A 25,068-nucleotide genomic window follows, 5' to 3' on the forward strand; every position below is an offset into this window, starting at 1 on the left:
AAGCAGAGGAGTGAATTAGAGACCTAGAAGACAAAGTAATGGAAAGCAATTAAGCTGACCAAAAGAGAGAAGGAAGAATTATGAAACATCGGAAAAGATTTAGGGAATTCAGAGGCTCCATCGCACATAATAACATCCCTATTATAAATGTCCAAGATGAAGCACAGAAAAAAAAGGGGGGGGCACAAAATTTATTTGAAGGAATTAATACCTGAAAACTTCCCTACTCTGGGGAAGGAAACAGACAACCAGATACAGGAGGCAGATAACTCCCATCAAAATCAACAAAAGCAGGTCATTAACAAGACATTTTGTAATTAAATTTGCAAAATGTGATAAAGAAAAATCTTAAAAGTAGGAAGACAAAATAATTCCTTAACATAAAAGAAAGACACATAAGGCTATCTGGAGATTTCTCAACAAAAATAGGAGCAAGGTAGAAGTGAATGGCATGGTGTACTCAAAGTGCTGAATGGGAAAAAATCTGGAGCTGAATGCCTGATTTAGCAAGGTTATCATTCAGAATAGGAGGAGAGATAAATAGTTTCCCCGAAAAATAAAAACTAAAGGAGTTCATGACCACAAAACCATCCATGCAGGAAATATTAAAGGGAACTCTTTGAGTGAAAAGGAGAGACCAAAAGTGACAAAGACCAGAAAGGATTAGAAAAAGAAAATCTTCAGAAACAATATCAAAAGATGTAACAAAATAGTACTAAATCCATATCTATCAGTAATTGATTTGAATGTAAATGGAATAAATGCTTGATCAAAAGACATAGGATGTCAGAATAAATGTTAAAAAGACCCATCTCTATGCTTCCTACAAGAGATTCATTGTAGACCTTAAGACACCTAAAGATTGAAAGTGAGGGGAAGGAGAGGCATTTTTCATACAAATGGGTGTCAAAAGAAAGAGTAGTAATACTTACATCAGACAAACTAGAATTTAAAATAAATACTAACATGAGACAAATAATGGCACTATATAATCATAAAGGGGAAATCAAGCAAGAAGATATACAATTGGAAATATTTATGCACTTGATATGGGATCACCCAAATATATAAAATAATTAATGATAAACATAAATGAACTTATTGACAATAATATAATAATTTTTAACACCCCACTTACATCAATGGACAGATCAAATAAACAGAAAATCGACAAAGAATCAATGGTTTTGAATGACACACTGGATCAGATGGACTTAACAGATATATTCAGAACATTCCTTCTTAAAACAGTAGAATACACAATCTTTTCAAGTGCACAGGGAACATTATGCAGAACAGATTATACATTAGGTCACACAATAGGCCTCAACAAATACAGAAAGATTGAAATAATACCATGGACCATTTTTTTGACTACTACTCTTATGAAACTAGAAGTAAATTACAACAAAATCTGGAAAGATAAAAAATACAAAAGGTTACACAACATACTACTATACAATGAATGGGTCAGCCAGAAAATAAAAGAAGAATAAAAAAAACACAGGGAAACACATGAAAATGACAACACAATGCTCCAAATACTGAGATGCAGCAAAAGTGGTCCCAAGAGGGAAATATATAGCAATACAGGGTTACTCCAAGAAGAAAAATCTCAAGTAAACAATCTAACCTTATACCTAAAAAAAAGTTAGAAAAAGAACAAAGCCCAAAGCCAGTAGAAGGAATGAAATAATAAAAATTAGAGCAGAAATAAACCATATAGAAAAAAAGAGATAAATAAAATGAGGATGTGGTTCTTTGAAAAAATTAATAAAATTGACAAACTCCTAGACAGAGTTATCAAGAAGAAAATGGAAAGGACACATATAAATAAAATCACAAATGAGAGAAGAGAAATAATAACCAACGCCACAGAAATACAAACCATTATAAGACAATATTATGAAAAACTACATGCCAACAAATTGGACAACTTGGAAGGGATGAATAAACTTCTAGAAACATATAAACTACCAAAACTAAAACAGGAAGAAATATAACACTTGAGCACCCCAATAACCAGCAATAAATATATAACAACATATACATTTGTTGTGAAATAAGCCAGAGAAAGACACATACTATATGATTTCATTCATATGTGGAATTTAAGAAAGGGCAAAAGGAGAGAGAGGCAAGCCAAGAAACAAACTCTTAACTACAGAGAACAAACTGATGGTTACCAGAGGGGAGGTGGGTTTGTGTGAGTAAAAGGTGTAATGGGAATTATGGAGTGCACCTGTTGTGATTAGGCTTGTGTGTTGTATATTGCTGTTGAATCACTATTTTGTACACTTGAAACCAATATAACATGGAATATTAACTATACTGCAATTTAAAATAAAATAAAATATATATTTAAAAAAGTATGGTGATTGCTAGTGGCTGGTGGGGTGTATGGTGAGATGTTGATAAGTGGTACAAAGTGTTAGTTTTGAAGGATACATAAGTCCTGGAGATCTAATGGAAAACCATTTGACTATAGTTAACAATGTTGTACTGTATACTTGAAGTTTGCTAAGAGTGTAGAACTTAGGTGTTTCCATCACCAAGAAAGTAACTGTGAGGTAAGGAATATGTTAATTAACGTGATTGTGGTGTGTATTTCACAATGTATACATATATCATATCACAAAATTGCATATATTAAATATATACAATTTTATGTTTTTCAAGTTTTTATTTAAATTCAAGTTACTTGACACACAGTTGTAATGTTAGTTCCAGGTATACAATACAGTGATTCAGCACTTCCATACAACTATTGCTCATCACAAGTGCACTCCTTAATTCCCATCACCTATTTAACATCCCCTCACCCACCTCCCTTCTTGTAACAATCACTTTGTTCTCTACAGTTAAGAGTATGTTTCTTCATTTTTTCCCTATGCTGGATTGTTTTGTTTCTTAAATTCCACATATGAGTGAAATCCTATGGTATTTGCCTTTCTCTGACTGACTTACTTTGCTTAGCATAATACTTTCTAGCTCCATCCACATCATTACAAATGGCAAGATTTCATTCTAAGACTCAGTAATATTACATTGTATATGTGTGTGAATACACACACACACACACACACACACACACACACACACTACATATTATTTATCCATTCAGTAGTCAGTGGACACTTGGGTTGTTTCCATAATGTGGCTCTTGTAGATAATGCTGCTATAAGATCAGGGTGCATGCATTAATTTCAGTTAGTATTTTTGTATTCATTGTGTAGATACCTAGTAGTGCAATTGCTGGGCCATAGGGTAATTCTATTTTTAATTTTTGAAGAATCTCCATACTGTGTTCCAAAGTGGCTGCACCAGTGTGCATTCCCACCAACAGTACACAAGTGTCCTTTTTCTCCACATCCTCACCAACACATGTTGTTTCTTGTATTGTTGATTTTAGCCATTCTGATTGGTGTAAGGTGATATGTCTCATCATGGTTTTGATTTGTATTTCCCTGATTCTAAGTGATGTTGAGTATCTTTTCATGTGTCTGGTGGCCATCTGTATGTATTCTTTGGAAAAAATATTTATTCATGTATTCTGCTCATTTTTTAATTGGATTATTCCTTGCTTAGGTGATTAATTGTATAAGTTCTTTATGAATGTTGGATACTAACCCTTTATCAGATATATCATTTGCAAATATCTTCTCCCATTCTATAGGTTACCTTCTTTTTTTATTGATTTTTTTAGTTGTGCAGAAGCTTTTTATTTTGATATAGTCCTAACAGTGTATTTTTTGCTTTTGTTTCCTTGTGTTAGGAGAGATATCTAGAAATAAATTTCATTGGCCAATATCAAAGAAGTCACTGCCTGTGTTCTTCTCTAGGATTTTTATGGTTTCAGTTCTCACATTTAGGCCTTTAATCCATTTTAAATTTATTGTTTGTATGGTGTAAGAAAGTGGTCCACTTTTATTATTTTGCATGTTGCTGTCCAGTTTTCCAAACACCATTTGTTGAAGACACATTCTTGATCCCATTTAATATTCTTTCCTACCTCTTTGAGGATCAGTTGGCCATAGAGTTGTGCGTTCATTTCTGGGTCTTTTGTTCTGTTACATCTAAGTGTCCATTTTTGTGCCAGTACCATACTTTTTTGATTACTAAAGCTTTTTAATATAACTTGAAGTTCAGAATTGTGATGCATCCAACTTTTCTTTTTCAAGGGTGCTTTGGCTATTTGGGGTCTTGTGTGGTTCCATACAAATTTTAGGAATCTTTGTTCTAACTCTGAAAAAATGCTGTTTTAATTTTGACATAAATTTTATAAAATGTGTAGATTTCTTTGTGTAGTGTAATTTTTAACAATATTTGTTCTTTCAATCTATGAGCATGGAATTTATTTTCATTTATTTGTGTCATTTTCTATTTCTTTCATGAGTATTTATACTTTTCTGAATATGGTTCTTTAATCTCTTTGGTTACATTTATTCCTATGTTTCTTATTGATTTTGGTGCAGTTGTAAATGTACCATTTTGTTAATTTCTCTTTCTGTTGATTCATTATTGTTGGATAAAAATGCAACAGATTTGTGTATATTGATTTTGTATCCTACAACTTTGCACAATTCACTTATCAGTTCTAGCAATTTTTGGTGGAGACTTTCAGGTTTTCTATATAGACTACCATAACATCTGCAAAGAGTGTAAGTTTTACTTCCTCCGTGCTGATTTCAATGCATTTTATTTCTTTTTGTTGCCTGATTCCTGTGGCTGGGACTTCCAGTATTATGTTAAATAACAGTGGTGTTAGTTGACAGCAGTGTCTTTTTCCTGATTGTAGAGGAAAAGCTCTGATTTTTCCATATTGAGGATAATATTAGTTGTGGGTCTTTCATAGATGTCCTTCATTATGTTGAGATATGCTCTCTCTTATCCTACCTTGCTGAGGGTTTTTGTCATGAATGGATGTTGTAGTTTGTCAAATGTTTTTTTCTGCATCTATTGAAATGGTGGTATGGTTCTTATAATTTGTTTTATTAATGTGGTGTATCACATTGGTTGATTTGCAAATATCAAGCCAGCATTGTAACCCAGGAATAAATCCCACGTGATTGTGGTGAATAATTTTTAATGTATTGTTGGATTTGTCTTGCTAGTATTTTACTAAGAATTTTTGCATCTGTGTTCATTAAGGTATTCTCCTATAGTTCCCTTTTTATAATTGGTGTCTTTTTCTGGTTTGGGTAACAGGGTAATGCTTTCCTCATAAAATGAATTTGGAAGTTTTCTATCCTTTTCTATTAATTTTGGAATAGTTTATGGAAAATAGGTATTAGCTCTTCTTAAATGTTTGGTATAATTTTCCTGTGTAGCCACCTGGTCCTGGAGTTTTCTTTGTTGGCAGTCTTTGATTACTGATTCAACTATTTTTCTGGTTATTTGTCTGTTCAAGTTGTCTATTTCTTACTGTTTCAGTTTTGGCAGTTTATATGTTTTTAGGAAATCATCCATTTCTTCCAGGTTGTCCAGTTTTTTTTAGCATATCATTTTTCATAAAATTATTTTATAATGGTTTGTATTTCTGTAGTGTTGGTTGTTATTTCTTCTCTCTCATTTGTGATTTTATTTAATTGGGTCCTTTCTCTTTTTAATGAGTCTGGCTAGAGGCTTATCTTTTTCATTAACTTGTAAAAGAACCAAGTCTTTATTTCATTGATCTTTTCTACTGTTTTTCTTTATTTTTAGCTTCTATATCATTTATTTCTTCTCTAATCTTACTATTTCCTTCCTTATGGTAGCTTAGGCTTTGTTTTTGTTTTTGTTTGTTTTGTTTTTGTTTTGTTGTTGTTGTTCTTTTAGTAGCTCCTTTAGGTGTAAGGTTGGATTGTTTGAAATTTTTCTTGCTTCTGATATAGGCCTGTATTGCTATATACTTTCCTTTTAACACTGCTTTTGCTGCACCTTAAGGCTTTGGGACCATTGTGTTTTCACTTTCATTTGTTTCTATGTACTTTTAAGTTTATTCTTTCATTGTCTGGTTGGCCCACTTATTGCTAAGTAGCATGTTGTTTCACCTCCATGTATTTGTGTTCTCTCTATAGTTTTTTTTTATGGTTGATTTCTAGTTTCATACCATTGTCATCAGAAAAGTTGTATGGTATGGTTTACATTTTTTTTTTATTTGTTGAGGTCTGTTTGGTGTTCTAATATTGATCTATTCTGGAGAATGTTCCAAATGCACTTGAAAAGAATGTGTATTCTGTTGTTCTAGGATGGAATGTTCTGAATATATCTGGTAGTCCATCTGGTACAGTTTGTCATTAAAAGCCATTGTTTGTTGATTTTCTGTTTAGTTCTTCTGTCCATTTATGTAAGTGGGGAGTTAAAGTTCCCTACTATTCCCATAATTTGGCTATTGTTGAAAGTGCTGCCATAAACATTAGGGTACAAGTGCCCCTATGCATCAGCACTCCTGTATCCCTTGCGTAAATTTCTAGCAGTGCTATTGCTGGGTCATAGGGTAGGTCTATTTTTAATTTTGTGAGGAACCTCCACACTGTTTTCCAGAGCAGTTGCACCAGTTTACATTCCCACCAACAGTGCAAGAGGGTTCCCGTTTCTCCATATCCTCGCCAGCATCTATAGTCTCCTGATTTGTTCATTTTAGCCTCTCTGACTAGTGTGAGGTGATGTCTCAGTGTGGTTTTGATTTGTATTTCCCTGATGAGTCTAAATGTCCATCAATTGATGAACGGATAAAGAAGTTGTGGTTTAAATATACAATAGAATACTACTTCGCAATGAGAAAGAATGAAATCTGGCCTTTTGTAGCAACGTGGAGAGAACTGGAGAGTATTATGCTAAGTGAAATAAGTCATACAGAGAAAGACAGGTAACGTATGTTTTCACTCTTATGTGAATCCTGAGAAACTTAACAGAAGACCATGGGGGAGGGGAAGGGAAAAAAGTTACAGAGAGGGAAGGAAGCAAACCATAAGAGACTCTTAAAAACTGAGAACAAACTGAGGGTTCACGGGGGGTGGGAGGAAAGGGAAAGTGGTTGATGGGCATGGAGGAGGGCACCTGTTGGGATGAGCACTGGGTGTTGTATGGAAACCAATTTGACAATAAATTTCATATTAAAAAATAAAATAAATAAATAAAGTTCCCTACTGTTATTGTATTATTATAAATAAGTTTTTTATATTTGTTATTAATTATTTTATATATCCGGGTGCTCTCATGTTCTGTGCATAAATATTTACAATGATTATATCTTCTTGTTGTATTGTCCTCTTTTTATCTTTATATATTCCCCTTTTTTGTTCCTTGTTGCAGTCTTTGTTGTACATGTAGTTAGTCTAATATAAGTATTGATACTTTGGCTTTCTTTTGACACCCATTTGCACAATAAATTTTCTTCATGCCCTCATTTTCAGTCTTAAGGTGTCTTTACTTTAGGTCTAAAATGAGTCTCTTGTTGGCAACAAATAGATGGGTCTTGTGTTTTTTTAAATCCATTCTGACACTCTTTGTATTTTCTTGGAGTGTTTAGTCCATTTAAATTCAAAATAATTATTGATAGGAGTGTATTTAGTGCCATTTTACTTATTTTGTCATTGTTTCTAGAGATTTTCTCTAATTCTTTCTTGTCTCTGTCACTTTTGGCCTCTCCTTTGCACTCAACAAGTTCCCTTAATATTTCCTGCATGCCTGTTTTAGTTGTCCTGAACTGCTTTAATTTTTGTTTGCCTGGGAAATTCTTTTTAGTGTTTTTATTTAAATTCCAGTTAGTTACCATATTTGTAATATTTTTTTTCAGGTGTATAAAATAGTGATTCAACGCTTACATAGAACACCTGGTGTTCATCATAACAAGTGTACTCCTTAATCCTTATCACCTATTTAAAACATATCCCTCAGATATCACCTCACACCAGTCAGAGTGGCCAAAATGAACAAATCAGGAGACTATAGATGCTGGAGAGGATGTGGAGAAACGGGAACCCTCTTGCACTGTTGGTGGGAATGCAAATTGGTGCAGCCGCTCTGGAAAGCAGTGTGGAGGTTCCTCACAAAATTAAAAATAGACCTACCCTATGACCCAGCAATAGCACTGCTAGGAATTTACCCAAGGGATACAGGAGTACTGATGCATAGGGGTACTTGTACACCGATGTTTATAGCAGCACTCTCAACAATAGCCAAATTATGGAAAGAGCTTAAATGTCCATCAACTGATGAATGGATAAAGAAATTGTGGTTTATATACACAATGGAATACTACGTGGCAATGAGAAAAAATGAAATATGGCCTTTTGTAGCAACATGGATGGAACTGGAGAGTGTTCTGCTAAGTGAAATAAGCCATACAGAGAAAGACAGATACCATATGGTTTCACTCTTATGTGGATCCTGAGAAACTTAACAGAAACCCATGGGGGAGGGGAAGGAAAAATAAAAAAGAGGTTAGAGTGGGAGAGAGCCAAAGCATAAGAGACTGTTAAAAACTGAGAACAAACTGAGGGTTGATGGGGGGTGGGAGGGAGGGGAGGGTGGGGGATGGGTATTGAGGAGGGCACCTTTTGGGATGAGCACTGGGTGTTGTATGGAAACCAATTTGACAATAAATTTCATATATTAAAAAAATAAATAAATAAAACATATCCCTACCCACCTCACTTCTGGTAACCATTAGTTTTTTATCTATGGTTAAGGGTCTGTTTCTGGGTTTGCTTCTCATTCTTTTCCCCCCTTTTCTCATTTGTTTTGTTTCTTAAATTCTAAATCACATGTTATTTTTCTTTCTGTGACTGTCTCATTTCAGTTAGCATACACTTCTCTATCTCCATCCATGTCATTGCTAATGGCAAGATTTCATTCTTTTTTTTTTAAATCACTGAGTAATATTCCATTGTGTGTGTGTGTGTGTGTGTGTGTGTGTATACACATATACATTCCATTTTTTTTTTCTTCTCAGATATAGGGTTAGGGTTAGGTTTTATGGCCAGGGTTAGGGTTAGGGTTAGGTTTAGGGTCAGGGTAAGTGTATGTTCCTGGTATACTATAGTTTACAAAACTATAACCCTCTAAAACCAGAGGGTTATATTTAGGGTTAAGTTTAAGGTTAGGGATAGAGGTTAGGATTTAGGTTTAGGTTTAGTTATTAGGAGTTAAGGTTAGTGTTAAGGTTTATAGCTAGGGTTATGGGGTCAGTTATTAGTGGGTTTATATTACTGAAAGAAGATGTTACTTCGATGACAGTTTATACATTGTAATTTCTTTTTTTTCTTTTTTTAATATGAAATTTATTGTCAAATTGGTTTCCATACAACACCCAGTGCTCACCCCAAAAGGTGCCCTCCTCAATACCCATCAACCACCCTCCCCTCCCTCCCAACCCCATCAACCCTCTGTTTTTTCTTAGTTTTTAAGAGTCTCTTATGCTTTGGCTCTCTCCCTCTCTAACCTCTTTTCTTTTTCTTTCCCTCCCCCATGGACTTCTGTTAAGTTTTTCAGGACCCACATTAAATGTGAAAACATATGGTATCTTTCTATGTATGACTTATTTTCACTTAGCATAACACTCTCCAGTTCCATCCACGTTGCTACAAAAGGCCATATTTCATTCTTTCTTATTGCCACATAGTATTCCATTTGTATATATACATTGGAATTTCAATGTGTGAAGCACCAGGCTCTTCCCTTGTACTTCTATTTCATCCATTTATAAACACACATATGTTAATGAAATAAGATGTTATTTGAATGAGGGATTATACACAGTGTAGTTTCAGTTAGATAAGGACAGGGATCTTCCTATATGCTTCTAACATATGTTTACAAACACGTATATCTTAATGAAAGAAGGTGTTACTTGAAATATACATTATATGCCACCTAGTTTCATTCAAGAAAGAATAGGTCTACTCCCACATGCTTCTACACATACATTTATAAACACATCTATATCAATGAAAGAAGTTACTTGAATGATGATTTATATACAAAGTAGTTTCAATGAGTTAAGCATATGACTATTCCCATATGCCTTTACAGGTATGTGTAGAAACTTTTAATGAAATAAGATGATACTTGAAAGACAGATTCACATAGCATGGTTTCAGAGTGTTAAGCATGCAGCTATTCCCATATGCTTCTACACATACATTTACAAACACCTGTATCTTACTCAAAGAAGACATTAGTTGAAGGATGCATTATACACATGATAATTCCAACTAGTTAAGCATACTGATACTATCATATCTTTCTACACATAACTTATATCTTAATGAAATCAGATATTACTCGACAGAAAGTTTATACACAGTGGGTTTTCCATGTGCTAAGCATGCAGCTATTCCCATAGGCTTCTTTTTTAAATTTAAATTCCAGTTAGTTAACATACAGTATAATATTAGTTTCAGGTGCATAATTCAGTTATTCAACACTTCCAAACAATGCCAAGTGCTCATCACAACAAGTGCACTCCTTAATCCCCATCACCAGTTTAACCCATATTCCCACCCACCTGCCCTCTGGTAAACATCAGTTTGCTCTCTATGGTTAAAAGTTGTTTTCTTGGTTTGCTTTTTCTATTCTTTTCTCCTATGATTGTTTTGATTTTTAAATCCCACATATGATTAAATATATATGTGGAAATATATGAGTGAAATATGTCATATTTCACTTTTCATAATACTCTTTAGCTTCATCCACATTACTGAAAAAGGCAAGATTTCATTCTTTTTGATGGCTGAGTAATATTGGATATTATATTATACATACCACATCTTCTTTATCCATTCATCAGTCAAAGGACATTTGGGCTCTTTCCATAATTTGGCTATTGTTAATAATGCTGCTATAAACATTAGGATGCATGTATCCCTTCAAATAAGTATTTGTGTATTCTTTACATAAATGCTTAGTTGTGCATTGCTGGATCATTGGGTAGTTCTATCTTTAACACTCTGAGGAAGCTCCACACTGTTTTCCAGAGTGGCTGCACCAGTTTGCATTCCCACCAACAGTGCAAGAGGATTTCCCTTTTTTCACATCCTCACCAACACCTATTATTTGCTGTGTTGTTAATTTTAGCCATTATGAAATGTGTGAGGTGATATCTCATTGTAGTTTTGATTTGTATTTCCTTGATGATCAGTGATGTTGAGCATATTTTCATATTTCCACTGGCCATCTTCTGTGTTCTTTGGAAAAATATCTATTCATGTCTTCTGGCTATATTTTATCTGGATTACTTGTGTGTTTTATGTTGACTATTTTAAGTTCTTTATATATTTTGGACAGTAACCCTGTACCAGACATGTTATTTGCAAAAATTTTATCCCATTCCATAGGTGGCCTTTTAGGTTATTTTGCTTGTTTGTTTCCTTTACTGTGAGATGCTTTTCATTTTGATGAAGTGGCAGTAATTTATTTTTGTTTTTGTTTCCCTTGTCTCATGAGGCATATCTAGTAAAAAGTTGGTATTGCCAATGTCAAAGATGTTATTACCTGTGTTCTCCTCTAGGATTTTAATGATTTCCTGTCTTACATTTATGTCTTTAATCCATTTTGACTTACTTTTTTGTATGGTGCAAGAAAGTGTTCAAATTTCATTCTTTGCATGGAGCTATTCAGTTTTTATATCAGAAACTTTTACCACTCCTATTATGAATGATAGTATTCCTGGATGGAGTATTCTTGGCTTCAGATTTTTCCCATTTAGTACTTTGTATATACCATTCCATTCCCATCTGGCTTGCCAGGTTTCTGTTGAGAAATCCCTGGCTATTCTTATGGGTTTTCCTGATAGGTTAAGGACCTCTTTTGTCTTGCTGCTTTTAATATTTTTTCTTTGTCACTATATTTTGCAAATTTAATTACAATATGTCTTGGGGTTAGCCTGTTCTTGTTGATTCTGGTGGGAATTCTCTGTGCCTCCTGGACCTGGATATCTGTTTCTGTCCCCAGATTAGAGATGTTTTCAGCTATTATTTCTTCAAAATAAATTTTCTACTTCCATGTCTCTCTTTGCTTCTTCTGGGACTCCTATAGTACAAATATTATTACATTTGACATAGTCACTGAGTTCCTTAAGTCTATTCACATGTTGTATAATTCTTCTTCTCTTTTGTTCAGCTTCATTACTTTCCATTACTTTGTCATCTAGGTCACTAATTCATTCCTCTGCTTCTTCCATCCTGCTGTTCATTGCATCAAGCATGTTTTTAATCTCATTTATTGCACTTTTCATCTCTAATTGATTCTTTTTTTAACTCTTTGTCTCTGTCATAAGTGTCTCACTGATGGTTTGTATACTTTTCTCAAGCCCAGTGTGTATCCTTATCATTGTTGCTTTAAATCAGGCATTTTACTTATATCTGTTTCACTTAGATCTCTGGGTTTAACCTTATCTATTTCTTTATTTTGGGATAAATTCCTTTGTGTTTGAGTTTTGTCTATGTCTCTGCCTTCTTCTGTATGTTAGAAAAGCCAGTTATGTTTCCTGCTCAGGAAAGTAATGGCCTTATGAAGAGGTCACATAATGTGAGGGCTTGGCACTTCACCGAGTATCTCTGGTGTGTTTTGCATGTGTACTGTTCTTGTATTTTGTCTGCTCTATCTTTCAAGTCTGTCATCTGCTGAGGCTCTCCTTGCCTACTGTTTGTAATGTTTGGTTCCTGGCTTGAATGTGGCAAGTTTCAACTAGTTGTGCTTGGTCTGCTTGTGAAATGATATCTGTCACCATCTTTACTGGTACTGAGGCCCTACAGTACTCTCTGGTCAGGAGATGTGGTGTGGGCATGTGTTTGTGCTAGTCTTCTTGGGGAGGGGCCTGCTGTGCAGGGACTGAGGCAAGTTTGACTGTAAAGGGCAGACCCACCTGTGTATGGGACAATGGGGCTTTGTGTATGAAAGTTAGGCAGCCAATGTCTGCACTGTGCTGCTTCCTGCAGGTGGCTTTGTGTTTATGCTGAGGGGTGGGTAGAGGAAGTGACACCTGCCACCTCCTTTGTTCCTGGAAATGTATCTCCATGAGTGCTACCTCTCAGGGACTTGTTCTGAAGAAAGCAAATAATATCTCTGCTCAATGCCCCAGGCACTCTTCAGTTCACTGTTTCCATGCTGTCTACCCTTTGGTGTCTTGCCTTCTTCCTCTCTAGGAGCAGAGCAGTGCCCTTCTGCTATATCCCAGCCTAGCTTGCTGACCTTTAAAAGTCCAAGCTCTAAGCCCTGCTGATTGCATGAACTCAGGAAATTTAGCACCTTTCTTTTTCCAAGCCAATGACTTTGGGTAAATATTTTCCTTGTGTGTTCCCCTGTGTGGTCCTCTCTCAACTTTCTCTGTTGAAGAAACCATGGATCCCTTCCCTCTGCAGCAACAGCAATGTTTCTTTCCTAAATCACGTGATCACACTTCCTACCTTCTTTGATGTGACCCCTGTCTTTTTAGTTGTGTAATTTGTTCTGTATGTCTTCAGGTATATTTCTGGAATATTTAGGTTGATTTGATAGTTATGTGGTTGTGTTCATGGGACAAAGTGACCTAGGGTCCTCCTACTCCATTACCATTGTCATCTACCTCAAATATATACAATTTTAATTGTCAACTAGAGTTTATCAAAGTTAGAGGCAAAAGAATTAATCAAGACAAAAAGGCTAAGGGGTGTGGCAGTGAGATTGGAACTGAGAGAACCTTAATAATAGCTAATATTTGCTGAGTGTTTACTATATGTCAGATATTATTATAAGTGTTTTCACTTAATATGCAGATAGTAGATAAGAAAACCAAAATGGCTGAAAATGGTGGAGTAACTTTCAGCTAATGATAGTAGACTGGGATGTCAAATCCGGACAATGTAGCTCCACAATATATGCTCTTGGCATACATTGTCTACATCCTCAATAAAAGAACTATTTGAAGAAAAAAATAATAGAACTTCAGAAACAAATAACTGAGATCATAAAAGAATGTTAAAAATCAATGATCAATTTTGAGCCAGGGTGATTGGGTGGTCCCATTCTTAAACAGTAGAACTTGAAAGTTGCTTAGTAGGAATTGTTGTATCTGCAACTCTTGCTTTGTATAATTGTAAGCTCAGTGGAGATGAACAGCTGTGCTGTATGCTACCGGTGGTATCCAAATAAACATGGACCTCATGGTTTTCTGCTGAGAGAATATCTACCAGAGACAGGGATATTATTCTCTGGGCCCCTTGCAATGAACTCTAATCTTTGGACATCAATGGAGCAGGCATTTCTGCAGCTACCTCAGTTCTAAAGAACCTGTGGAATACCAGGAATAGAGAAAAGTATACCTTGGTTGAATACCAAGGTTTGATTCCACAGGAATTTTCCCACTATGGTGTTCATCATTGGCAAACTCCCTATCTCTGTAAATGACACCTCTGTCCACACAGCCCCCCAAACAGAAATCTGACAGTTGTAAGTGTCCTTTCCGTCTCAATACACTCATTTTTCTCCACATCCACTCCCAACTTACTAGTCAGACTTTTATAATTTTTTTTTGCCTGGATCATTACAGTAGCCTCTTAAGTGGTCTTCCCCCTTTCACTCTTGCACATGAAGGTTTCTCCCACCAACCACTGTATTCAATACACCCTAGTTATGCTGATATTCTGTCAGTTATTAAAAGAAGGCAAGCTTACTCCCATATCACAGCAGCTTTTGTATTCTGCCTAGCAAAGAACACTATTTCCTCAAACTTTTGTCATAGCTGGCTCCTTCTCATATTGGTTAAATTATTTAATATATGAGCTTTGTTTAAATCTTAATTTGAACAAATATTAAAAAAACATTTATTAGACAGTTGGGGAAATTTGATATTATGAAATGTGATATCAATATTAAGAAAATCAATATTAAGGAATTTGTATGTGATAGTAATATTGTGCCTATTTTTAAAAATCTTTATCTTTTAAAAAAACATGTTGAAGTATTTATGACTAAGATGATATGATGTCTGTAATATTGTCCAAAATAATACACTACAGAATGGGGGAGTCAGTAGGGATGTGGAAAAAGCAAAATTGGGCATATACTGATATAATTGTTAAAGTTGGGTGAAGGGTACTTGAAAGTCCAGTAAACTATTCTACTTTTACATGTTGAAATTTTAAGCTTAAATACTTAATATATATTTATGTTTATACACAAAAATACATATATATACACACATATATACACACTCACACACGCGTGTGTGGAATAAGCCTGTACTCTACATGAAGGAGAGGCAAACAAAACATCAACGAATAAGAAGAGTGCCACAGGAATGTTGGGACAATGCAACCTGGAAATTTGTCACCTGTTCAGAGCTTCAGGGCACAGCAACTAGGATTCTGGTTTCCTCCATACAAATCCTAACAAAGCAAGTGTTAACACAATGCATGTTTACAAGAAAGAAAGGCCCCTTTCTTATCCATGGTGTCCAAGCCTCAATTCTGAGCTAGAGATGACTGGGGAGAAGGAGTCTGCAAAGCAGAGGGTGTAAACTAATGATTGACGATCTACATCTGGCCCATAGGCAAGCTACTTTGATTCCATGGTGCTATAAAACTTTTTACATTATAGGCCAACATCCAAATTCTAGCATGTTTCACATAAAAGTATTAATTTTCTGATTTTCTTTAAAATTTGATAAATTTGGTAATAATTAGTTGGAGTTGAGTGACAATTCTGTTTCAGAGGGGGCAGGTGCCCTCCGGTTTGACACATCCCTACCAGGTCTGCTTTACTTACTATTTTTTTAATGTGCACCCTTTTTTCTAGTGAACAAGAGCATGTTATAGGTTGGTATATTGTGCTTAGCTCCAAAAGCGTGCTTTAATTTCACTCGATTTAAACTGCCTTTCTGTTTTTCTTTTTTTTAATTTTTTTTAACGTTTATTTATTTTTGAGACAGAGAGAGACAGAGCATGAACGGGGGAGGGGCAGAGAGAGAAGGAGACACAGAATCGGAAGCAGGCTCCAGGCTCTGAGCCATCAGCCCAGAGCCCGACGCGGGGCTCGAACTCACGGACCGCGAGATCGTGACCTGAGCTGAAGTCGGAGGCTTAACCAACTGCACCACCCAGGCGCCCCTGCCTTTCTGTTTTTCAATACTCAACAAAACCTGTGGTGCTGTGGTAATAAGGGAAGGAGTGGTGTCTCAGCTGCTTAATTTTAACATAAATGTTATTATTTACCAGTTAGAAAGAGCCACAGGTTCTCAGTGGGGTAATGCCTATTCAGAAGACACCAGACTTAGTGTTTTCCTAGTTTGGCTTTATAAAAGCCACATGTGAGTAAGAACAAGACATAAGAGTAAAATCCACTAATGATGCTTGGGCCCATGTGTATAAATGGATCAGTCTTTGTTTCAAGACTTTCTTTCTTCTGATCTCTCAGACTTTGTGTGTGTGTGTGTGTGTGTGTGTGTGTGTGTGTGTGTTGGGGATGGAGTGGAGGTGGGCAGACCTGTATGGATTCTGCGGTGGGCTTTCAGGTGGGAGCTTTTGGTGTACACTTTGTTGCATCCTGCAAAGTCACATTGGTGAATCCGTCTTCTCTTCAAATCAAGAGACTCTTCTCCCTGCATTTGGGTCATTGCTGATGGTCTGAGCAAAGAAAGAGAGATAGGACCAAAGAATGATTTTAACGTGGAAGCTAAATAAATGGACTTACATAGAGTGGGATCACCTCATACATGCATTTAATTTATGTAAATTTAACAGTAAGTTTTCAAGAGAAGAAATAATTGAAATAGTTCAAGCAATTCCCTCAACTAGGCCATTCTTTGCAGTAAGTGCAGGTCCTGAGAGGTGGTAATGTTTCCTTGGGTGTTTTCTGTTCCAGTTGTGAGCATTTCACTCTAACAAGTCTCATGTTTGTGTTTACATAAATGTATTTTTTCATACAACATGGTTGTTAAAACACAAAACAATGCCTTATTAGTTCTAACATTGGAAGACAAGAGTGCTTTAATCTTAAAGAGAGAAACATTATTCAACTGTACTTTAGAGGAAATTTGAAAATTTTTCAAGGACAAAATTGATGATCTAGACAATTAGGACACAACCCTTCCATAACATGCATGTCTTTGCACATGTGTGCACACAAACTAACACCTTTGCTGGAAAGGCAATTTACCTATATTTTGTTATCATTAAATGTTTGCCATTGTGTATGAGAATTTGTTCCACTTCTACCACAAACACACACATATATAGACAGGCCTGAAGTAAAGACAAAAGTACTCACTCTTGCTGTAGTCCCTGAATACCCTGTAAAGCTGAGGATCCACTCTTAATCTCACTCTCCTCACTGTCACTTGGGCTCTCCAGTGAAGACATGGAGGTGGGGTCAACTTTCACTAAAAGCAAAGAAAAAGACCAGTGCGGGCTACAAATATATGTGCCTCTGATATCATTTTCAGGATTCCCACTTTAGCCCACAATGAGAAGTATCAACAAGATAGAGAAGTAAAGAAAAATAAAGATGAAAGAAGTGTATGTATATGGAAGGAACAGAAGAACTTAAAAAAATTCTAGCATAGCTAAAATTCCTTTGAGGGAAAGGTAATAAGGAGCATTCTAGTACCACTGGAATGAGCTTCTCTAGGATAGTAAGTTAATGGAATAGCGTCTGGGTATGATTTAACTTTCTATCTCCAGCCCCCAGGACAAAATGTCTCCTGAAAAGTCAGGATTAATGTATGGTTGTTGAACTTTCTGAATAGTTATCTGGCTGTCCTAAGGTAAATGCCTAGGTTCACCTCAGAGATAAGAACTCCTTTGGGTTTTGTGCCCCTAAATGGAAACAAGTCAATAAGATGAAATGCATAACTAGTACTTAGCTTGATACATGTTGGCATCCTTCCCTTCCACCTTTGTCAGGAGAAGCCCTCGAGTATCTCTTATTATCAACCACTGATATTTCTGATACCTAACAAAACTCATTCAAATGGTCAGCAGTCTCCTAGATCTAGTCAAAGTTTCAAAATTTCTATATAGAAGAAACTTAAGGGTGGCAATAAAGTTGGTGGGGTGGAATTTTGGCTAGTGCAGTTGCCTCTATACACTAATTGTGTATCATTCACTAAAAAGTTTTAATCATACATCTCAGTATGTATGTGTGTCTTTGCATGTGTGTGCGCACATATGTAATAAATGTAGTAGCAGACTAAAATTCTATATATACATTATGAAAAATCAAACTAAAATGTAAAGAGTGAGAAAATAGAAATAGAAATGTTGATACTTTATTCTTGTGTTCCAATTGTTTTGTTTACATTCCTCACTCCCCCCACCTCCAAACCAAGGTGTAAGAATACCATTTTGGAGACTACTAGGCTAATGGTTTTAGCTTAAAATTACATTGAAACTTTTAAAACCTATTTTGCTTATTTAGAGTGGCTCTGATGGACTCATGGATATTATGGGTGCAATTGAAAGACCCATCATATGATTGCTTGGTGCTACCACTGCCTTGATTTCAGCAAATTCTCACTAGGGATTTTATTTTCTCATTTCCCCTTTTGTTTGTATCTCTTTCCTCATAGGAGAACTGATACCAAAATTTTAATTAATCCCCTCAGAGGAATCTCAAAAACAAGACTGTTATAAACACTTACCATTACAACAATTAGCCACTGTAAGTAGTGATGGCATTTTAAATCAGAAAAAACACAACTACAGAGTCTCAGCAACTTGATGCTTAGTATGTTGTTTTCCAGTCTCCTACATTTGGTGATGGAATGATTACAAGGCATTGAATTTCAAAGATAGAAAACCCTTAGAAAGTTTTTTCCTATAATGATCTAAGATCTGTTTTTTAGTAATTTCCACCCACATATCTTGCTTTTGGTTTTTTAATTCATGCTAAACATTTATCAACTCCTCCTTTGACATTGTTTGAAATCTCTCACCATCCTAACTCTCTCTTCTGATTATACTCCAACTTCCCAATGTCCTTCCTAAGGCACAATATTGAAAACTGATTATAATTCTAGAGCTGTGATGAAGCTAAATATTTTGAACCACTCAGGGGCTATAATTTTCTTTGATCACTTCCAATTACAAACTAAAATAGATACATCTACAGAGATGAGAATTGGCTGGGAAATAGTGGTGAAAGAAGGACTTAATTTACTCTTTTCTGAATTCTGAACTTATTTTTTAAATTAAATAAAAAGGGAAGATTGCAGCATGTGAACTCTCTTCTATACAGGTTTTCAAGTTTGTTCATCAAAGTATTTGTTGCAAGACAACTACTATCTACCACCAGGTTGGGTTCTCTAGAGATGCACAAAAGGAAATAATATAGTTTCCTTCTCCAGGAATTTGCAATTTAGTTGAGAAGAATGCCCATACGCTTGTGACACAGGCAAATGAGAAAGTAAAATGGAGGATTATAGATGCCAAATGAAGGAGAGCCCAGGGAAGATGTTAATGTTTCAAAGAAGACTATTTTCCTGTTAGGGAAGAGAATGGTTATGGTATTGGGAGAGACAGGTGCTAAGCCTGGCTAGAAATGTAGCACTAGAAATGTTCTTAACTTTTCCACAAAAGCATTCTTAATGGCATAGACAAATAAATGCATTTTGCTAGAAAATCCGAGTATGTTCCTTAATAAGGTTAAAACTATTTTTGACATTTGTGTCTTATTATAAAAGGTCATTAAACTTGTACATTTTCTCTTTAATAAAATAATATTTTTAAAATATGAAATGTGATTAAATTACTTGTTATCAAATAACATACAGAATACAGAAAGATACATAGTATTTTCCTCAAAAATATGCATACCCCAGGAATGCCTGGGTGGCTCAGTTGGTTGAGCATCCAACTTGGGCTTAGGTCATGATCTCACAGTTTGAGAGTCCAAGCCCCACATCAGGGTCGTTGTTGTGAGTGTGGAGCCCCCTTCAGATCTTCTGTCCCCCTCTCTCTGCCCCTCCCCCACTCTCTCAAAAATAATAAATAAAAATTTAAAAATATATATGCATACCCCAATTTTAGAATCATGGACGAAACAAGAGAGTATTTGTACTATATTAAGCACTAAAGAGACATGATAAAAACAGTGTTTACAAATAATTATTCTTGAAGCTGTGTGCAAGAATAATTGGAGGGGATGAAATTAAATAAAAGATAGAATAATTCTAAAAGAATAAATGGAGGAAGGTGAGGCCCAAGAAAGGGGGACACTGATGCTTACCTGATCCAGCATTTTTGCCATCTCCTCCAATGAGTGGGACTGTAATGGCTGCAGGGCCCCCATCAGCAGGCAAAGTAGTATACACCATGGGAAGTGACTGTACCACTACTGGGATGGTCTTTAGGCCACCCAACTTATTTGGTAGTCTGACTGAAGGGATGCTGTGAATCACATGAAAGATCTGCTGGCCACCAGTTCCTTGAGAGGATGCCAGGATAGACCTTGGAGTCAGAACAGTAGGGATATTTGCTGAAGTGCCTGTGTCAGATGTTGAAGTGGACACTACAAGTGTCTGGAGAGCAGGCTTTGGCTTGGGAGTGAATATTGGGGGTTGCAGCATGCTGGCAGGCTGGAGATGAGCCTTGGGCTTGTGAAAAGAGAGGTCAACTGGTTCCACCTGGGGCAGGTTGAAATCATTAGCCAGAAGTTCTTCTGGGGGCTCAATCTTGATGTCACTAAATAATGCTGGGTTCTCCATGGGACTGGCATCTGGGAATGGTGGAGATGTCATATTCCCTCTATCTTCTGTCTTAGGAGGATCTCTGATATGAACAGAGCCAGTGACCTAAAATAAATAAATAAATGAAAGGTGCAAAATATTCATTACCCTGAAAAGTCATGTGAAGAATGAAATCAAGAAATCTATATTTTCTTCTCATGGACACATATACAGGGAGTTGAGAGAAATGAGGCAGGAGTATGAGGAAAAAGGAAGGGAAACTTTACTAAACACTAGTACCAGGCACTGTATCAAGCAATTGATACAAATTATTTCATTTAATCTTCATAATAACCCTGAAAGATTACTTAAAGTCAACATTTTCTGAATATCAACCATAAGTACTGTGCTAAGCTCAGTGACAGCAAATGTGAGTAAGGGTCTAGCCACAAAGTGTATACTAACATACTAACTATAATGATAGAGTAATGTGAATAGCTTATAAGTCATACCATAAGTGATGCAGCAGATATACATTCAAGGCATTTAAGAAAAAGTAAAGGGAAAAATTCATTCTAGGCAAGATGAGAAAAGGCTTCAAGGAGGAAGAGCTATGATATATGGATCTTAGAGAATTAATAAGAATTATTTAGGCAGAAAATGAGTAAGAGAGATGTTTTGAGTTTATAGAGATATAACAAGAGACAATATTTTTAGGGAATAATGAAGCAGTATTGTCAATTGTATTATATGCAAAGCCAAAATGTGAAACTTCTACATTAAAAAAAATATGAATTAAATGGTCACTTTATAGGTAATACATATTTGTAAAAACCCATAAAACCTCAATCTAATTTAAAACCTCCTAAAAATTCTATTAATGTAAATGTCAATGATATTTTGAACTGTTATGCCATTGCTAAGCAACACCCTGGTTCTTGAAGATGGCCTTGGAGATAGTGGTGCTACTTTATCCAGCTAATAAAATAAGACCTCATTCTCTCTCACAATTGGATTTGGTTTATAGGGGTTTTGAATTATGGGAGATGTTCAATAATGCATCCTTTGCACAGAATAAAACTATCCTTTCTTTTTTTTTTTTTACATTTGGAATATGATGGAAGGTTGAACTCAAAGAAAGGCTGGGTGATAAAGTATAATTCTTTCAAAGAGGGGAGTTACAAGTGCACAGCTATTTTGGTGGTAATTAACTAGCTCCTCAATGAAGGATAGATTGAAGGAAGAATAAGACTGCGTTCAAAGGGACCATAAAGAAAGCAACAGGAACAATAATGGTGACATTTATTAAATGATTGTAAAAATTTGAATATTGGCTGGATTTTGGATGATATTAAAGAATTATTGTTAATGTTTATAGGTTTGATATAGGTTGTTGGAAGATGACAGTGGAGTAGGAGGACCCTAGGCTCTCCTCATCCCATGAATACAGCCAGAATATTATCAAATCATCCTAAACATTCCAGAAATTGACCTGAAGACTGGCAGAACAAACTCCACAACTAAAGGTACAGAAGAGGCCACATTGAAGAAGGGAGGAAGCGTGGAGACATGTTTTAAGACAGAAACAGATTGTGGCTGCTGCAGTGGGGAGGGAGCCACAACCACACAGGAGAGCAAGAGACAGACTAACATAGGGGGAGCTTAAAGCCTGGAGTTTTAAAGTCAGTTGGCTTGGCTGGGATGCAGCCCAGATGGCAATGTACTGCTCTTAGAGAGAAAGCAAGCAAACAACCCAAGAACATACAGCATGGAAACAGTGATTTGAAGAGCACCTGAGTTATAGAATAGGGAGGTTATTTGCTCATTTCAGAGTGCATCCCACAGAGGCAGCATCTATGGAGAGACATTCTTGCAACAAAGAAATTGGGTGGAGCCATTTCCCACCCATGCTTCTCGGCATGAGCACAGGGCTACCAGTAGGAACAAGCCCAGCACCAATGCTCACTAACTTGTTTACACCAAGCCCCCCTCTTTGTGTTCCAGAAAACACCACCTCCCAGTATTTTCTGCCTCAGTCCCAGCACTGTATGCCCCCTACCTTAGAATACAGGCCCAAACCGTGGCTTATACCCAGTTCCCCAACTCAGGAGATTTGCAGTGTCTCAGTTCCATTCGTGGAGGTGACAGTTCTCATTTCACAAGCAGACCAGAGCATACTTAGTTAAAATGTGTCACATTCATTCCAGAGGCCAAATATTGTCCACAACAAGCAAAGAGAGCCTCTGGAGTTACTGGCCTGAAGGATAAAGTGGCAGGGCAAAACAACAGTGCACATGCAGCACACAATGGGAATACTCCCAGAAGTGCCCCGCCCTGGGGAACAGGACACTACATGGCAGGGCATTGTAAGTGACAATCTGAAGGTAGGCAACACAAAAGCAGTATAAACGACTATTTCTGTAAACAAGAAGTCAAGGAACTCATGAAAGAAAACATCTAAAATATGACAACTTTTACCTTGAACATGGGGAGGAGAGGAGTAAAGAATGGGTTCAAACATAAATGACCATCGACTTAATATAGACTGCTATATGCAGAAGTAGTTATATACAAATAATGGTACCCACACATCAAAAATCAAAAATACATATACAAAGAATAGAGAGAAATAAATTCAAATATATTATTAAAGAAATTCATCAAAGCATGAAAGAAAGGATCAAAGAAAATCTTCAGAAATAATCACATAACAAATAATACAATGACAATAAATACATATCTATCAATGATTACTCTGAATGTAAATGGACTAAACACTCCAATGAAAAATAAGCATAGGGTGATGGAATGGATTTAAAAAAATATGTCTATATGCTGCCTACAAGAGACTAATTTTAGACCTAAAGACCCCCTGCAGATTGAAAGTGAGAAGACTGAGAAATATCTATCATGAAAATACATGTCAAGAAAAGGCTGCAGTAGCAATACTTATATTAGGAAAAATAGACTTTATATATTTTTTAAATGTTTATTTTCAAGATAGAGAGACAGAATGTGGGCAAGGGAGGTGTAAGGAGAGAAGGAGACACAAAATCCAAAGCTGAGCTGTCAGCACAGAGCCCAATCAATGCAGGGCTCAAACTCATGAGCCACACGATCATGAACTGACCTGAAGTCAGACACTTAACCAACCTAGCCACCCAGGCACCCCAGAAAAACTAGATTTTAAAACACAGACTGTAACAAGAGACAAAAAAGGACATATTAATAATAAAGAAGATAATCCAAAAAGAACATAAAATAATTGTAAATATTTATGCACCCATAGAAACAACCATGTACATAAAACAATAATAAACATAAAGGAACTAATTGATAATAATACAATGATGGTAGGGGATTTTAACAGCACACTTACATCAATGGACAGATGATCTAAACAGAAAATCAACAAGAAAAAAATGGCTTTGAATGACACACTGGAACAGGACTTAATAGATATATTCAGAACATTCCATCCTAAGACATCAGAATACACATTATTTTCAAGTGCACATGGAATATTATCCATAATAGAACTCTAGGTCACAAAACAAGTTTCAACAAGTCCAAGGATCAATGAAGTCATACCATGCAACTTTTCTGACCACAATGCTATGAAAATAGAAGAAAACTACAAAAAAATCTGAAAGTACACCAATACATGGAGATCAAATAACATGCCACTAAACAATAAATATGCCAACCATGAAATCAAAGAAAAAAATGAAAACGTACATGAAAATGAAAAACAGAACAGTCCAAAGCCTTTGGGATACAGCAAATCAGTTCTAAGAGAGAAGTTTATAGCAATACAGGCTTGCCTGAAGAAATAAGAAAAATATAAAATCAACAACCTAACCTTTCACATAAAGAAACTAGAAAAAATGAAAAAAAAAAAACCTAAACCAGGATAAAGGAGGAAATAATAAAGACTAAAGCAGAAATAAATGACATGGAAAACATAACAGCTCAATGAAACAGGAGATGGCTATTGGAAAAAAAATCAATAAAGTTGAATCCCTAGCCAGACTTATCAAGAAAAAATAGAAAACTCAAATAAATAAAATCAAAACTGATAGAGGAGAAATAACAAATAACACCACAGAAATATAAGCCATTGTAAGAGAATATTATGAAAAATTGTATGCCAACAAATTGGACAACCTGGAGAAATGTATAAATTCCTAGAAACATATAAATTACGAAGACAGAAACAGGAAGAAACAGAAATTTGAACAGACCAATAACCAGCAAAGAAATTCAACTAGTGTTCAAAAAACTCCCAAGAAACAAAAGTCCAGGAACAAATGGCTTCACAGGTGAATTCTACCAAACATTTAAAGAGCTAATACATATTCTTCTCAAAATATTCCAAAAAAATAGAAGAGGATGGAAAGCTTCCAAATTCATTCTATGAAGTCAGCATTACCCTGATACCA

At 35.8% G+C, this 25,068-nt stretch overlaps 1 protein-coding gene across 1 annotated transcript in view; it reads right to left on the reverse strand.

Annotated features, from left to right (window-relative positions):
- The window catches only part of KLF8 (KLF transcription factor 8), a 261,132-nt gene that overhangs the window by 11,196 nt on the left and 224,868 nt on the right, over nt 1-25,068 (reverse strand). Inside the window, exons 3-5 of the mRNA XM_053891569.1 lie at nt 20,188-20,752; nt 17,230-17,341; nt 16,447-16,586 (exon numbers count right to left, since the gene is read on the reverse strand). Coding sequence (XP_053747544.1) covers nt 16,447-16,586; nt 17,230-17,341; nt 20,188-20,752 — 817 coding nt within the window. The remainder of the gene's footprint in view (nt 1-16,446; nt 16,587-17,229; nt 17,342-20,187; nt 20,753-25,068) is intronic.

The sequence above is a fragment of the Panthera pardus genome, unplaced genomic scaffold (assembly GCF_024362965.1).
Source record: "Panthera pardus isolate Hobbes unplaced genomic scaffold, ASM2436296v1 HiC_scaffold_27, whole genome shotgun sequence".
Taxonomy (NCBI): domain Eukaryota; kingdom Metazoa; phylum Chordata; class Mammalia; order Carnivora; family Felidae; genus Panthera; species Panthera pardus.